This window comes from Gossypium hirsutum, chromosome A01, assembly GCF_007990345.1.
Source record: "Gossypium hirsutum isolate 1008001.06 chromosome A01, Gossypium_hirsutum_v2.1, whole genome shotgun sequence".
NCBI lineage: Eukaryota > Viridiplantae > Streptophyta > Magnoliopsida > Malvales > Malvaceae > Gossypium > Gossypium hirsutum.
The window spans coordinates 114,338,601-114,356,152 of record NC_053424.1 but is presented as its reverse complement, the minus strand read 5'-3'; the positions used below and the strand labels follow the sequence as shown (position 1 = coordinate 114,356,152).

Below are 17,552 nucleotides of genomic sequence, written 5' to 3'. Positions count from 1 at the left end.
AAAATAACCAAAGTCCCTATACATGCCATATGACCAAAACATAAGCTCAAAAGTACCAAATTGATAGTTGGATAGTGTGATGAAGTCTCTAACAATCCCCTAGTCCGAGCTAGCTTTAAAATCATTATAAAACACGAAAAAATAAACAAAGTAAGCTTTATAACTTAGTAAACTCGTATGAAAATAATAAGCAAGCTTCACTACTCAGTTACCAAACGAATTAAATAACATAACATAAAATAATGCATTAATCCCAAGCTTACATGAACTTAACCACATACTTGATCATAAACTTACAACTTCTATTAATTCAATGCTCGTATAATTTTCAGTACATATATGTACCGTTACTTATCTATTTCTCACCGATTCACATCTTTAATATACCCGTTGAACCATTCGGAATAGAAGTCGGATACTCAGGAGTCCCGCACACTAAGTGCCAATATCATGGCTTAAAGACAACTCAATATATCTTGCACCCAAAGTGCCAATATCATGGCATGAAGCCAAATCAATGAAGTTCGCACCTGAAGTGCCAATATCATGGCCCGAAGCCAAATAAATGTATCTCCTAATGACATGTGACTAGTATCCTAATCTATTCTTAAGGTTCAACCGAGATTTCGAATGACAATTTATCATCGAATCACTATTGAACATATCCATAGTCTCGTATTCACAATTTATGCAATATCAAAGTGTATAAAATACATTTATAATGAAATTTATAACATACAAACTTACTTCGGATACAAAATGGCTAAATGAGTCAACTATTCTCTAACCTTGTTCTTTCCCTGATCTAAGTCCGTATTTTGCTTTTCTTGATCTATATGTAATCAAAATTAGCTTATTTAATTATCTCTCTTTAATTTAGTCCAAAATACACTTTAAAACACATTTACATTTTTTCCCTTATAATTTTACAACTTTTAAAACTTATTCCTTATTTCATAAAACACCAATTCATGTAATTTAACCATAACCCATGCTAGCCGAATTTCAATTAGGTCCCTAAAAGGCATTATTTTTCATTTATTTCACAATTTACCCTACAAACTTTTCACGTTTCTTAATTTAATCCTTAATTGGATGTTTTACTAAAAATCACTTAACAAATGTTGTTTATCTAAAAACAACCATGCATTTTCTGTCATCAAACATCAAGACACATAGAAATTCATCAATAGAAACATCTAAAATCTTTAAAGGTTTTGCAAAATAGTCCTTGGTCTACTAGACTAAGCTGCAACGATCTCAAAAACATAAAAATCATTAAAAATGGGTTAAAATTGCATACCTAATTGAAGGAGAAAAGCTTGCCAAAATTCAAGCCCTAAAATGACTTTTCTTCTAGATAAAATTCAGCTAGAGAAGATGATACAAAACAATTTTTGTTTTGTTTTATTTATTTTATCTTTAATTGCTAATTTACTAAAATAACCTTAATTAATCACACTAATTACAACAATACCAATATCATAATTTTCCACTAACTTAATAATGGTCTAATTACTACTTAAAGACCTTAACTTTAAGGGTCTATAGCTATTAGACACCTTTAGCTAATAGAACATCACTTTTGCACTTTACGCGACTTAGTCTTTTTTATCAAATTAACCACTCAAAAGATAAAAAATTTTAACGAAATTTTCACACAATCACCTTATCATACTATAGACCTCAAAATAATAATAAAATAATCATTTTGACTTCAGATTTATGGCCCCAAAACCACTGTTCTGATTTGACTAAAAACGAGCTGTTACAACTCTCCATTTTTAGGGATTTTCGTCCCCGAAAATCTTACCAGTGAATAGGTTTAGGTACTGTTTTCTCATGGCTTCCTTGGTGTAACAATTCGGTTCTGACCCTAGTCGGAACAGTAGTTTCGAGACCAAGTAATCGATTCTGAAAAATATTTTAATATTATTTTCTGTGTCTGTGATATGCGAATTTATATCTGTGAAATTTCTGTGATTTAATTTGTCTGTTTCTGTGCTTAATTATGAAAAAGGATTAAATCACTTAAAGTGTAAAAGTTGAGTGCTAGATGTTAAAGCATCTAATTGGCTTGGCTTTTAAAATAAAGGTCTTTGCGTGTCAAATGTACCATTTGTTTTAATGGTGGACAAATATGGACATTAGTGGTTGAAAATTTATATTATTTAGTCAAGGGAAAAATGGGAAAAAAATGATTAATATGTAAAAAATAAAATAAACATGAAATGACCATGCATTAGTGTTCATCCTTAGCCGAAACTTCAAAAGAAAAAGAAAGAAAAAGAGCAAGCTAGGTTCGGCCTTGTACAAGCTTGATTCAAGGTTCGTTTTTGTTCCGTTTTTTATGATTTTTACGTTTCTGTGATCGTTGCTTTGGGTTCTTCAAAACCCATGTCTGAATTTCTGTTTCTGCTAAAGATTTCATGAAATTCCATTGTTGATATCATGAGTTTTGTGATGTTTTTGGATGAATTATAAAGGCTTGGTAGATGATTTATAAGTTTTGTCTTTGAATTTTGATGAAATAGAGCTATTTGGGCTAATTTGTGAAAATTAGGTTTTTAAGGACTAAATTGTGAATTAAATATGTTATTTGGGCTGGTATGGAAGCCATGTATATTCTTCCAAGCTATAGTCTTGGTGAATTTTGCATATTTGTGATTTTGTGAAAAATAGACTAAATTGTCAAAGTGTGAAAATGTAAGGGTTAAAATGCAAAGTGCCCTAAATATGTGTTCATGGATTATTTTTGAATGAAATGAATGATTGAATGGTTGAATTTGAATTGTATTAGATCAGGAACAAAGAAAATCAGACTTAGATCGAGGGAAGTTCAAAATAGTTGAATAGTCGACTCGTTTCATCCGAAATTCATCCAAGGTAAGTCAAATTACAATTATGTGTTAAATTGACTAATTTCCACATATATAAATTGTAATCTGTATTGGATGACCTTGAGAGCTTGATGAATGTCTTTTGAGTAAAGTCTGATAATATGTTAGTATCCGAAAAGCTCTGTATACTTCTAAAGGTACGTTGACATCTATTTGAGATATTATGTAAGACCGTGTCTGGGACACAGGCCTCGATTGAGATTTACGTATAAGACCATGTCTGGGACATCGATATCATATCTGATTTAGTGTAAGACCCTGTCTGGGACAGAGGTATCGATATTGAATTACATGTAAGACCACATCTGAGACGTCAGCACTGTACTTGTTTGTGAGTATCGTTATCGTTTCTAAACTGTCTGATGATAGAGTACGAAATATGAAAATAAGTATATGAAATGTATAACCTATATAGGTACGTTTGTATCGTACTAAATTTCTGAATATGAAAGACTCTGTATCTGTGAAATATGTATGGAATTTGGAAACGAAGCATGACATATAAGCAAATAAAAGAGCATGGTTAAGCTTATGAATTATTCTATGAAATAGCTATGAATCTTTATGGTTGAATTGTACTTATAAGCTTTAGTAGTTAGACCAATTATATTTGGCTTACTAAGCTCTTTGTAGCTTACTCTGTGTGATTTCTGTCTGTTTTACAGTTATCATAGCTACTGAAGGCTCGGGGATAGTCGAGGATCGTCACCACACTATCGAACTCATTTTGGTACTTTTGAAAGTGTAAATATTTTAAAATATGGTATGTATAGGCTAGAAGGTCTATGTATTAAGTTTTGATTTGTATACATATATTATGCCATGAGAGTTGGCTAGCAAATGGTATAAATTTTGGTATGGTTTTGAATGGGTTGTTGAATGATGATGATTTAGTTGTAATGAAGCATGTTTTGAGAATGGAATTGTTTGAAAATTGTTGTATGAATGTTGTTTAACCTTGTTAGTAGGAAAGACCCATATAGGGGTTGCAAGTTGGCTTAAACCAAGCCTGTATTGTGCCACACAGTCAGGGGACACGGACGTGTCTTGTGGCCATGTAAGAAAATTAGTAACCTCTTAAGATCCACACGGCTATAGCACATGGGCGTGTCATATGGCCGTGGGCTCAAGTCAGTAGCTAACTAAGTATCACACGGCCAAAGCACACAGGCGTGCCTATTGGCCGTGGGTGAAAGTCAGTATGGGTGCCTTGTTTTGGCACGGCTGGTTCACATGGGTGTGTCTGATGCCCGTGTAAGGCACACGGCCTGGTCACACGGGCGTGTGACCTCAACAGAATTGAAAGATTTTCTGAGTTCTAAAATTTATGAATGGGTTTGGTTTAGTTCTGAATGTTCCTAAAAGTATATTCTAAGTCTCGTAGACCATCTTAAGAGATGATTGCTTATGAAATGATGTTATATGTTATCTGTGATTCTGAATTGGTCTGAAATGTTCTGTTTGTCTGGTAATGCCCCTTACATATTCCGGCGTTGGATACGGGATAGAGGTGTTACACTCTGGTTCCCAAGTGGCTTCTTCGACACTGTGTCGTTGCTACAAAACTTTTACTAAAGTTATGCTCTTATTTCTCAATTGTTTGACCTCTCTAGCTAAAATTTTGATCGGTTCTTTGTTGTATGTCATGTCGGGTTGAATTTCAATATCTGTCGGAGAAATTACGTGTGATGGATCTGATCTATATCGACGCAACATCGACACATGAAACACATTGTGGATCTTTTCTAATTCTGACGGTAATACTAGCCGATATACCACTAGACCTATTCTTTTAATGATCTCATACGGCCTGATGAAACGCGGACTTAGTTTACCTTTACGACCAAATCTAAGCATTTTCTTCCACAGTGATACTTTCAGAAATACTCTGTCTCCGATCTGAAATTCGATGTCATTTCATTTCGTATTCGCGTACAATTTCTATTGATCTAAAGTTGCTTTTAGACTATCGCGAATTACTTTCACTTTCTCTTCAGTCTCTCTAATTAAATCAACCCCGTGAATCTTTTTCTTACTAAGCTCGGTCCAGTACAATGGAGTTCGACATTTGCGGCCATATAAAGCTTCGTACGATTGCATCTTTATACTCTAACACACTCAAAAGAAGAAATGAAGTAGAGACACTAGAGAGTTAGAATATCGTTTTAGAAGCAAGGAATGAGAAATTAGAATAGATGAAAGTAGAAAAGAAAGGAATGGAAGTGATGGAAGTGAGAAAGAAATAAGAAGGAAAGCAAGGAAAAATGAAGTTATTGTTAAAAATAGATAACTTATCATTTTAATTTCATTGATATTTCAAAGTAATAAGTTAAGGTATGTACTAAATTGAGTGTTTAATATATGAATTTTATTTAAGTAGTAGTGATGGAAAGTATATTATAAATTGTAATCAATAAATAGTGATATAATTTGTGTTATGAGAAGTTATGATTTAAAATTATCTGTTAATGATATGTGAGCTTTAAGAACTAAATTGACTAATAATTCAAGGGTGATGATATACATAATCAAGTGATCTTGTAAAACAATCTAATAGTTGATAAGTAAAATAAATATTAAGCGTTGGTATGAGTGATATAAATGATAATAAGTAAATATATTCATTAAAATAGTTTTGGACAACAATAGTAGATTAACTTTGAAAATTCACCAAAAATTATAAAAATCGATTTAAAGGTTGAATTAAATATGAAATTAAATATTATTGAGCCCAATTTTGCATAATGGTGTAATTAATGAAATTATAGATTATGAGATATACGAATTTTTGTGAAACAATGTCAAAATGATTTTGGGTTCCCCTGTTATGATTTTTAAAAATTATTACAAATTGTAAAAAAATATTTAGGAACTGAAATTTGTATTCTTAAAATATTTGTGAGCCTATTTTCAAGGTAAACAAATGGAAACATAATATGAATCTTGTACTGATAGAAAATTAATTTTTGCTGGAGAAGGGTCAACGCTGTAATACCCCGAAAATTTCTACAATAAGATATTATCTTTAATATAGTAAAATAAGGAAATAAAGTAACAAAAAGAGAAATTTTGAGTTATAACAACATTAGAAAGTATATTATGATATCTTGATTCAGGAAAGGACTAAATTATAAAAGTGAGAAAAGTTATGTTGCTTAAGAGTAAATACTCAAAACTTGAAGGGTTAAAGTGTAAATATGAAAAAGTTGAAGGACCAATAGTGAAAATATTTTAAGGGTGGAATGATCTAGAAACTAAGGAAAATGGATGAATTAGGACCAAATTGAATAGGTGAAGAATTATGAGGGACTAAATATAATTTTACCAAATTAAATGATAACTTAAGGATGGAATTTTAAAAGATAATAAAGGGAAAAATGGTTAATTAGAAAGAGAGAGAAATCTAGAAGGCAATGATGATATTGATGATATTTTATAATTATTTAATTAGATAAATATTATTTTATTAATGAGATATTTTATTATTATTTCATTATTATTTATTTAGTATAAAAGGAAGGAAATATAAAGAATTATCATCCTTCCTTCCCATGCATCAACGTGAGAACAAGAGAGAAAAAAAGAAAGTTTTACTTTCTTTACAATTTAGTCCTTTCACCAAGAATCCACCATTGTCACTTAGAAATTAAAAGAATTTCCATAGCCACCAAGAGAGAAAGATGACAAGGAGACTATGGGGAGCTAGAATATCAAGTTAGATTCAAGAAATAGAAGCTGGAGGAGAGAGAAAATTAAGTTAAAGATTGAAATCAATAAGAAAAAGGTAAGAACATCAAGATTTCAATATATTTTTAAGTTTAATATTATTGAAAAAGCATGGAATTGATGTTAATGTAGAGTTTTCTTATAGAAGGTTTTATGTTCTTGATATGTTAGTGAAGGAAAATAAGAGAAATGGATGGGAAATATTGTAGAGAAAAGAAATAAGGGTGTTATAAACTTAGTAATAAACATTTTGCACTAAAACAGTTTTGGATAGCAGTAGTAGTTTAAATTTGAAAAATCACAAAAAATTGTAGAAAACAAATTATAGGTTGAATAAAATATTAAATTAAATTTTATTGAGTCTAGTTTTTCATAGAAGAAACAGGTAAACAATGGATTTGTAAATTATGAGATATAACAAATTTTGTTAGACAAGGTCAGAATGATTTCGGGTTCTCCTGCTTTGACTTTGGAAAAGTATTAAAAATTGTATAAAAATACTTAGGGGTTTAAATTTGAATTTTTAAATTCTTAATGAGTCTATTTTCAAGAGAAACAAGCGGAAACAGCATTCAAATCCCGTACTAAAAGATAATTAATTTTAATTATGTCTATATTAAGGATGTGGAATGGAGAGGCGGAGGAGCAAAAAAAAATATATGAATATTTAGCTAGCAAGGGTTTACATTAAAAATGGATAATTTACATGTTTTAAGCTCAGGGATTAAATTGAATAAAAATAAAACTTTAGAGACAATTTTGTAAAAATATCAAAAATGACCAAATTGAGGGAAATGAATTGTTTTATTGTTTAAATTATTAAATTGAATGAAATTATTAATTTACAATTTGGTGAAATTTGGGAAAAATGGAAAATTATCAAAATGCCCCTAAATCTTGGTATTTTTGCAATTTAGCCAGGTAAGTTTGTGTAACTAAATTTTGTATATTTTTATGCCTGTATTGGATGTGTGCATATAAATTATATAAATACTATGAATATATTTGAAATTATTCGCATATGTCCAACAAAGCCCGATAAATGATAATGCTCGATACGTGACAAGTTCCGGTTGAATATTGAATATCGATGGATAAAGATGATTTCCCATATAGAATGAGGTCCTGCAAGTGTTGCTGATGGGATTTAACTCGGATGAGTAATCCTTGACCTCATTACAGAAAAGATTGAGCCGGACGAGTAATCCTGATATAAGCCTTCTCGAGCATATGTTAAAGACAGAATTTAGCCTGAACTAGTAAGTCTGATCTTACGTTGAAATCGGGATTTAGCCTGGACTGGTAATCTTGATTATATGCTGGAGATGAGATTTAGCTTGGACTGGTAATCCTGATCTCACTGATTATATGTTGTAGACAGGATTTACCTAGACTGGTAAGCCTACTACATAGTTCTTGCGAGCATCTTGTTACATGATTCGATCAGTTGCGATCCTATATATGTTGTGAGCGTTCTGATAAGGCTCTCTTGAACCCTCTGAGACATGGCTATCCGGTGCTCCTGTTACATGGCTCTTTGTGAACAATTATGAGTTTCCTGATTTAAAATTTCTTTGTGAGCTTCTTAAGATTTAGCCCGCAAGAATATCCTGATATGTGGCTCGAGAGTGTGCTTTCAGATTATGTGCCCTAAAGGGGTACCACTGGATACAAATTGACGAATTACAAACTTGTACGCTTTAAGTGTACTATATGAGTATCCATCGATATTTCAAATAAATTTAACAGACAAAGTTCTGACAGGGTTAAATATGAGCTAAAGGTAAGTTGCCATGGAATGAAATATGAGGTATGGAAATATGACATGAAAAGAAATTATTTTTACATGTATCTACCTGAAATATATGAAAATAATGTTACATGAAATATGAAAGTATGAAATGTTTATAAATGAACATGAAATGGTTTGATGAATACGTTTATCTATGAGAATTGATTTGTACACCTTGAGTGTACTATCTGTATAGTTATTGTTATCTCAATTGATTAATGAGCAAAGTTCTGACATGAAATAGATTGAATTTGAGATGAATTAATATGAATAGTAAATGACATAAGTTAACCGAAATCGTTCTGAAAATTTTGGTAATACTCTGTAACCCTGTTCTAGCGATTGATACGGGTTAGGGGTGTTACAAAAGCTGCCTAACAATAGAACAGGGGAAAATTTAAAGAAAATAATAAATTAATTAACTTCAATGGAAATTATGAAATTTTTATGGTAAAAAATTTATTGAGTCTAGCTTCAAAAACAGCAAGTGAATATTAATTTGGAACACTGTAGACCAAGATATAAATAATTTAGTGACTACCACTCAATTGGACAGCCTTGCTAAAAATATGTAATTAGTGAAATCATAGTTAATGTTACATATAAGCATACTATACCCAAAATCAAAGGTTCATATATATATATATACATACACACACGTACATAAGGATGTGAAATGGAGAGAAGGAAACTAAATGGTAGAAGAGTGTGATACTAAGAGAGTGTTATAAGTGATAGATTTGCTAATACATAAGAATAATTTAAATGTATTGTTGAGACATTAAGTAAATATTTGTTGTATGATGTATTAATGGACTTATTTGTAAAACTTTAATAGTTGTGTAATCTTTTAATTTGATTAAGAATCTTATGGCATTGAAATTGGAAGTAGATGCATATGAACAATAATGAATTATATGGTATAGTGATTAAATTGCAAAAAAAATGTAAATATAATATTTTAGTAGAATTGTATGATGCTAAGAGTTGAGAATATGTTATATGAAAGAATGATTTGGTGAATGAAGTAAAAAGTGAAATAGGAAGTTGGTACTAGATTATAACAAAAATTGAAAACATGGAGAAATTGATAATGTAATGACCTGATAGTCAGGGGTGTCAGAAAGTGTACTCCTAGGACTCCATTCCTATAAATCGGACTCGTGAAATTAAAAATATTTACGAAGCTAGTTGTGTAGTTAATTAGGTTTCGGTTAAGTGAATTTGTATGAATTAAAAGTTATTATAGTATAATGACTAAATCGTGTAGAAGGTAAAAAGTTAATTTATGATTTAAAAATAATTAAAGAGACTAAAGAAGTAATTATACCATTTTTTTAAGTGAGACGACATTAGTAAATTATATATAAATTATATGTAAATTTAGTTTATATATTATAATAATTAAAGTTCAAATATGTTACATTAATAATTAAGTAAATGTATATACATATTATATAATAAATTAAAGCATAACAAAACAAATTTAGTAAAAAGAAGAAAGAAAAGAAAGAAAAAGAAAGAAGAAAAGAAGGTTCAACGCACAGCCTAAGGACTTTTAGGGTTCAAAGTTTAATTGGTTAGTCAATTTAGTCCCATTTTCTTGTAATTTGTATATTTTTGGAATCCTGGTACCTAAGGCTACCCGACCCATGTTAAAATTTTAGCATTGGTTAAGTTTTTCAATGTTGTTAATGTTGAATAGTTTTAGTATTAGGGATTAAATTGATAGATTTTTAAGCTAGAAATGGAAAAGGATTAAATTTAGAATAAATTGTAAATTTTAAGTAATGGGGACTAAATTGTGAAAATTTTTAAATTTAGGGGTCTAATTAAAAATAGAGAGCTAAATTTAGCTTAAAGGGAAATTAGTATAAAAATATAAGATTAAATATGAAGAATAAAAATTAGTCTCGGTTTAGGGACTAAATTGGAATTTAGGCTAATATTGAGTAAAAATTGAAATATTCAATATGAAATTGAATTGTGTTGTATTGATAAATTTTAATTGTTTTAATTCTGTAGCTAACGTCGTATTGAAATCTTCGACTAAAAGGGGAAAGTATAAAATCGACGTCAAATAGCTCGGAATTCACGGTTTGTATTTCTATAATCCGAACCTAGTTACTAATTGTTGTATTTTGATTTAATGCATATGGTAAGTGGTTGAGGTGAGTATTTGGCACTTTGATATTGAATTGGTATATATATTATGAAAGTATGGATTATTTGAATTGAAATGAATATATATGTGTAAATGTGATAATGTGCATAATTGGATATTGGTTGTATATGGAAAGTGATTGGAACCCTATTAACTGTATCGGGCTAAGTTGGATATAGATGGCATGTCATAGGATAGGAAGAGTTTAGGGATTTCTTCAACTTCGAGTCAGTGAGGCACTGGGTGCCAATTTGCTTCGGTTTAACCGATGAGATACTGGGTGTCAAATTTATATAGCCCTGACGCAGTTACTACTTCGGATTTATCCGATGAGGCACTTGGTGCCAAACTGGTGTGTTGGTTGGATCCGTGCATTCGTCCGAGTCTGAGTCATGTTAATAGGGGTATTTATATAAAACAGTACTATGATTGATATTGGATGATATTGTATGAGAATTGAAAATGGGATAGTGATTTGAAACATGAAAATAAGATATGTTGTGATTAAATGAGATATATGAGTTATGTACTCATGAACTGGATATGGAATGGATAATGCAATTTGTAATATGAAATGTGGTTTGATATGTGAAAAGCAATTTATATAGCAAGTATGAGAATTAGGATATTTGTGAAACAAATGAAATATGATAGCATGTGTAAGTTGAATATAGTATGAAATGATATACTATTATGTATGAATTCAAAGGGTTGGTATATGGTAGTTGTGATTTTTAAATATTAATATGTGTTTATATTTCAATTATACATTTGTAATCTCTTGTCTTTAAATATTCGGATTATAGAAATATCACTGCGTTTTACTCAGTGTACAGTTTTGTTTTTCCGTGCACAAGTTAGATATTTCACTTTTGATCGCCAATTCAGTATCCAACAACGATCCCGAACTCAAATGTGGTGATGTTTATCTTTTGTGTCGGCATGCACCTAGAAAATGTAAATGATAGTTATTTTGTGGATGGATTGTATATAAGGTTATAAGTGTAATGTTGGTTTGGTATATATATAAACATGTGTTTGTGTTTGAAACCATAGTATGGTATGGTAAATTGAATCAAAGCTTGGTATGTGCATGTGAATTTAAGTTAATGTTTTAGGTAGATATGAGCTAGGCCAAATTGATAGATTTTGGCATGTTTATAATTTTAATTTAAATGATGCATTGATGATATGTTTTGATGATATAAATGTGGTACCAATGAGGGTACATTGGTTAAGCGCCTAGGATGATTGTTTTGGCATGTTTTGAATGTGTTTGATCGTGTTTTGAACAGGTTAAACGAATAGTTTTTGAATTGTTTAATGCCCAAGCATATAGGAAATGGTAAATTTGTTGTTTAAGAGACATTCTAGGTCCACACGGCTAGACATGTGGGCGGGTGACTCGGCCGTGTGAGACACACGACTAGCACACGGGCTTGTGGCTTGGCCATGTAACCCAAGTCAGAGACTTACACTGGCTGGGACACGACTGTGTGTCCCTACTTTGAATGCTCACACGGCCAGAGACACAGGTGTGTGACCAGTCGTGTGAGTCACAAGACCTAACCACACGGCCGTGTGAACCATGCAGTTAAAATTTTTCTAAATTTTTCCTAAAATTTTCAAATGTTCACGATTTAGTCTTAAATTATTTTTAAAGTGTTTTCAAACCCTCAAGGGCCTAATAAGAGACTCTATGCATGTTGATAATGAATAATTTTATGATTTTTGAAATATTTGAAATGAATGATTAGATTACGATTACTTGGTAATGCTCTAAAACTCTATTTTGGCGACAGATACGGGTTAGGGGTGTTACAGAGAAAACAGAGTGCCATCGCAACGAGGCTTTTTGACATCGCAATGTTACCCCTGAAGTTTGAAAAGTTTGTAAATAGGTCCTAAATGGCCTATAAATTGTTGAAAGAGCTAATGAAAGCTTGAATAAAACTTGGAATGAATTTGAAAACTTTATATTAACTACAAATTGTTCTGTTAAATTGATTAGGAAGAGTATTTAAACTAAATTTCTTTGAAGTTACTTCGGCAACGAATGTAAAATTTTGTGCTTGGCCTCGCTAAGTGGATCGAGTACGAGGGTGTTACAGTAACTCTTCTAGACAACCGACAAAAGGATTGATATAAACTTGGTAAGACTTCGTATGGGTTCCACATGTGTTCCACACGAAGGAATGACTCAATACTTGCCCTTGGCAAAGTATATTAGAAATGTGTGCCACGTGTCGAGCATGTATATATGTATATATATATATATATATGTGTATGCATGCGCACTCACAAGGGCCATGCCTGGCGAAGTGTTATCCATAAAAAAAATTATAATCGATGAGGTTGTAAGCGTATAAGGTAAGGCTGGTGGGACCTATTCTAGCGAGGTACTAATAACAGCACTCCCTCAATTGAGGAGGAAGTTATAAAGTTACCTATTTTGAAACTGTTCATCTTTCTATTTACAATGAAAGGTATAACGTCGAGGGAATTACACATGAAACATAAGTGTGAAAAAGGAAAAAGTGCATGGCACATACATGGGCTACTCTGTGAAGACCTCGATTTTAATAGAGGGAGGTGTCATTTAAGTTTTTACCAGCTAATGATGGAAACACACGTTTGGTGCTAATGAGTTGATAATCATAATGAAGGGGTATGTGTCTGTTTTCTATTAGGCATGGTATGCCATGTAGCTTTCAATCTTGCCTTGAACATTTGGGCCTGTATGAATAGGGCTCTTAGGGGTTTTGTTTGAACTTTTACATTTCCATTGTTAAGGGATCAAGTGTTTATGGAATATTTTAAAGGAGTTGTTTGATGCTTGAGTTCTTGCTGGAGTTTCTACTTTAAATTTCCCTTAATATAGTGAAAAACATTAAAAATAAATACAGAGAAAAAATAAAACACAATTATCCTTTTATCCCTCGCTTCTGGAGTTTAAAAATTTTACTAATAGTGTATAAAATACTTATCATTATCATAATATTTTTTTTATTTATATGAGATTACATCATTTAATTATATTATAATAAAATAATATGTAATAAATTAAAGACAAATTAATAACTTCAACTTCCTAGAATCAATTAAAATATAACAATAAATTTTAATAATATCACATAAATAGTTAAATGTTTTATCTTGATATTGTTATTTATGTTGGTTTTGACCTGTTTGTTCCATATTATGCTATAACGAACCTATTTTTCTGCTTAGGCCATCGTTTTGGGTTTTGTACAGGTTTTGGTTAAACTGAATTCGGTCAATTTGAATATGATATATTTGACAAAGCAAAACATATTTGAATATGACTTGGATTCTATGTTTCTCAATCGAATACATTGAGGTGGTTTAATAAGCATGAAAGTCCTTTATTTTTATTTTTTGACAATGAATGGGCCCAGAGACCACTACCTCAAATTAAATTACATCATAAATTACAAGGTTATGGATACCATTAGGATAATCCATCTCAAAAGACAAATTACAACAATTAGACAGTAACCAATTACAAAGAGAATCAGCCACTTTATTACATCTGCGATCCACTCATTTGACTTTGACTTTAGAGAAAGAATCAAGCATCTTACGAGCCTCCTTAATATGGTAGCCAAAAATCGTGATATCATCCTTGTGCTTACAAAAGTGATTAACGATATAAGCACAATTCGTTTCAAAGATAACCTTGTCGAGATTGAGTGATTGAGCAAGCCGAATACCTTCAAGAAAGGCATCCAATTCTGTCCACTTAGAGTTAACAACCCTGTTAATGAAAAGTGCTTTACCGCTCAGAATAAAGCCATCCAAATCTCTAACGATAATGCCCAAGCTCGTTTTATTCGCGTTCACGGATGCATCAACATTTAATTTAATAACATCCCATTTACAAGTTTTAAGAGCCCAAGGCAAGATCGACCAAATAAAGAAATTATGAATGCAAAAATCATCATTAAGTTTACGGGCTCTTTCCCAAATCACACGAGCATCCTCCTCCTTACCCCTAAAAATGGCATTATTTCTATAGTTCCAAATATTCCAAAAGGTACTGATGAAGTCCACGAAAGCTTTGTTGTCCAAGAGATGCATAGAGTCTTCAATCCAATCAATGCAAAACTCATATTAATTAATCAACAATCTATTATCAAAATCACCAGCAACAAGGACATCTTGAGCCTTAGCGCAATCTCTTAAAGCATGAATAATTGTTTCATCACCGCCCTTACATGAAAGTCCTTTATTTCTTGGTGATCGAAGTGCTAGTTTTTAGAGACACATGTCAAATTTATTAAGGGAGTATTTCATGCTGTTAGAAAACTTGTTTATAAAGGTTATTGTGAGATAAATACTGAAGATAATTAATAGATAAATTTAACCTTTAAAAGAGTGTTTTGAGCTTATCAAAACACTGATTGTTGATCATGTTAGAGAGCCTATAAATAGGTTGTTGATTGACACTATTCTTCAGCTATGTAGGGTGTCTCTGACTCGTCATTGTGTAAGGATTTGTTATGGAGAGAAATTACATAAAGTGAGGTATTTGGGGAGAGTGATTTGTACAATTGGAGTTGGTATTGGGGCTACAATTACTTCTTTGTGTAAGGATAGATTAGGCTTAAGCCAATAGGTGATCCGGATAATCGGTCAATAAAATCACTCTAAGTGAGTCTGTGCAAATGTAGAATTGAGAAATTCAAATTGCGTTAACAAATATCATGTGTCAATTCTCTTTGTTCTTATCTTTTTGACTCACTTGTATACAAACTCTTTAATTCTACTCAGATTCTTTCTAACAATAGTTAGAACGAAACTATTTTTCAAATGGCTATTAACCAAGTTTTTTAGTTCTACCAATAATCAGATTATCATAGTCGAAATGAAGTGCAAATAGAATTTTTTTTCAATTTAATTTATCATTCTCATCATCTTATAGATCTTAAATTTTTTTATTTTTCTTTTTTAATCAATCATCGTCACACAGTTAGTTTTGATGTACATTGATTCTTGTTTAGATTATGATGCAATTGATATTTTGGAGTTGCAAATTATTTAAAGAATTAAAAATAATATTAATAAATAGTAGGAATTTATTATTTTAAATTCAACATTTTTATCAAATTATATTATAATTTTAATAGTGATTAAAAATATCATGAAGTAAAATAAAAAATTTAATAAGAAAATAGTAAAACTTTCTCATTAGGTAATTGAATTATAAAAAAGATGACTTTGAAATAAATTTAGTATAATATATACAGTAAATTAAATAAATGTGTGATAAATAACTATTATAACACCGCCTCATTCTTAATTAGAATAAATTTTTTATTTCTCTATGATATTTTTTATTATTTAAATATGATTCGATATTTTTATTTTTGAAAAATTAATTACTTAAATTATTCATTTTTGAAAAATTATTATATAATACTGTAAATGTAAACAGGAATTACAAGAGGAGAATATAATGTTAGCTTTTAAGAAGCAAATTGTTTGGATTTCCGGTCAGCATTTTTCAAAGGAAATCAAACAATAATCATAATAATGGTTTCACCGTCTGGACATCGAATAATGGAGTTTGCAGGCTTTTTGATTTTTTGATTTGAAGGAGATAAAGTAATACCAGTTACAAGTAAAACTTGACACAGATCATCCTGCAAACCAACTAAAATTTCATCTGGGGGCTGTTAAAGCTATAAACAGGATAAATAAAGGTCACAGAATAAGAAAATCTGCAAAGAGGTATGAAGTGGAGGATATACTGTCTGGGGAAGAGGAAGAGGGGGATTTTTATTTTATTTAATATTAGTATTAATATAAAATTTGAATATATTATTATATATATTTTTTAAAATTTTATATATTATTTTTTGTGGATACTATTTTTATTTTTTATATATTTGAAAATATTTATGTATTTTTATTTTTTAAATTTTTTAAAATTAAGATCAAATTGAGATTATTTATAAATTTTGAGAATTAATTTTTTAAAATTATGACTAAATTGATATAATTATGTAAAAATTAAGCACAAAATTTATTATTATTCAAATTTTTTAACTGCCATGTTAATTTGTTGTTTGTGATTTGAACGAAAGTGATTAAAATAATTTAACTATTTAGCATAGGTGTTTAAATTGTAAACATTTTACTTTGAGTGCCTAAAATAAATTTTTTTACTAATTGTGTGATTATGTAATTTACCCTTATTATTATTGGGCTTAGGGATTTTTGTGGCTACAATGTTGCTGAAGTCATCGATCATGTTTTAGGAAAAGGGAGTCGGGGGTATATGTGGTTCGAGAATTAATAAAGGTTTGCAGTTATTCTGAAGGTAAAATTTCAACATTTTGGTAAATTACACTTTACTTATTTAATTATTACCACATTTATTTTAGTTATTAATGTTCACTTTTTTTTAATGATTTTATTATAAATTTTTATCATATTTATTTTTTAATATAATATTTAAAATCATTCATAACTCTTCTCAACTTGTAAATAAAAGGTTATACAACTATTATGAGAGAAGCCAAAGATAGATTATTAGATGATTTTGCTGAATGCTATTAGATTGAGTACTTTTACAAAATACCTTTATTTTGATTCAAGCAAAAGAATAAGAAAAAATAATGGTAAGATATTTGATAATAAGCTTTAAAGTTAAAAAAGTTTTTTGATCAAAATTAAATTGTATATATCTTCGATAGTAAAAATATAATTTTACCACTTTAATAGTTTATATCTTTACAATTTTTATAAGATTAGATTAAATTTTTATAATTTTTAAGAGAATAAAATTCAATTCTATCATTATTTATTTAAAATTTTATAAAATATAAAAAAAAAACTGAAATGAATTTCTTTCATTAAAAGGAGACCTGATTTGCCACTGATTGGGTTGGCATTATACCCAACCAAACACAGTCTTGGTAGCTTACATGTCATAATGTGTAAT

General features: G+C 30.2%; 1 protein-coding gene across 1 annotated transcript; it reads right to left on the bottom strand.

The window, feature by feature from the left end:
- Positions 1-14,146: 14,146 nt before the first annotated feature.
- LOC121218292 (uncharacterized) lies at positions 14,147-14,683 on the bottom strand. Its single transcript, XM_041095326.1, has one exon. The coding sequence runs from the start codon at positions 14,681-14,683 to the stop codon at positions 14,147-14,149; it is 537 nt and encodes a 178-aa protein (XP_040951260.1).
- Positions 14,684-17,552: the final 2,869 nt, after the last annotated feature.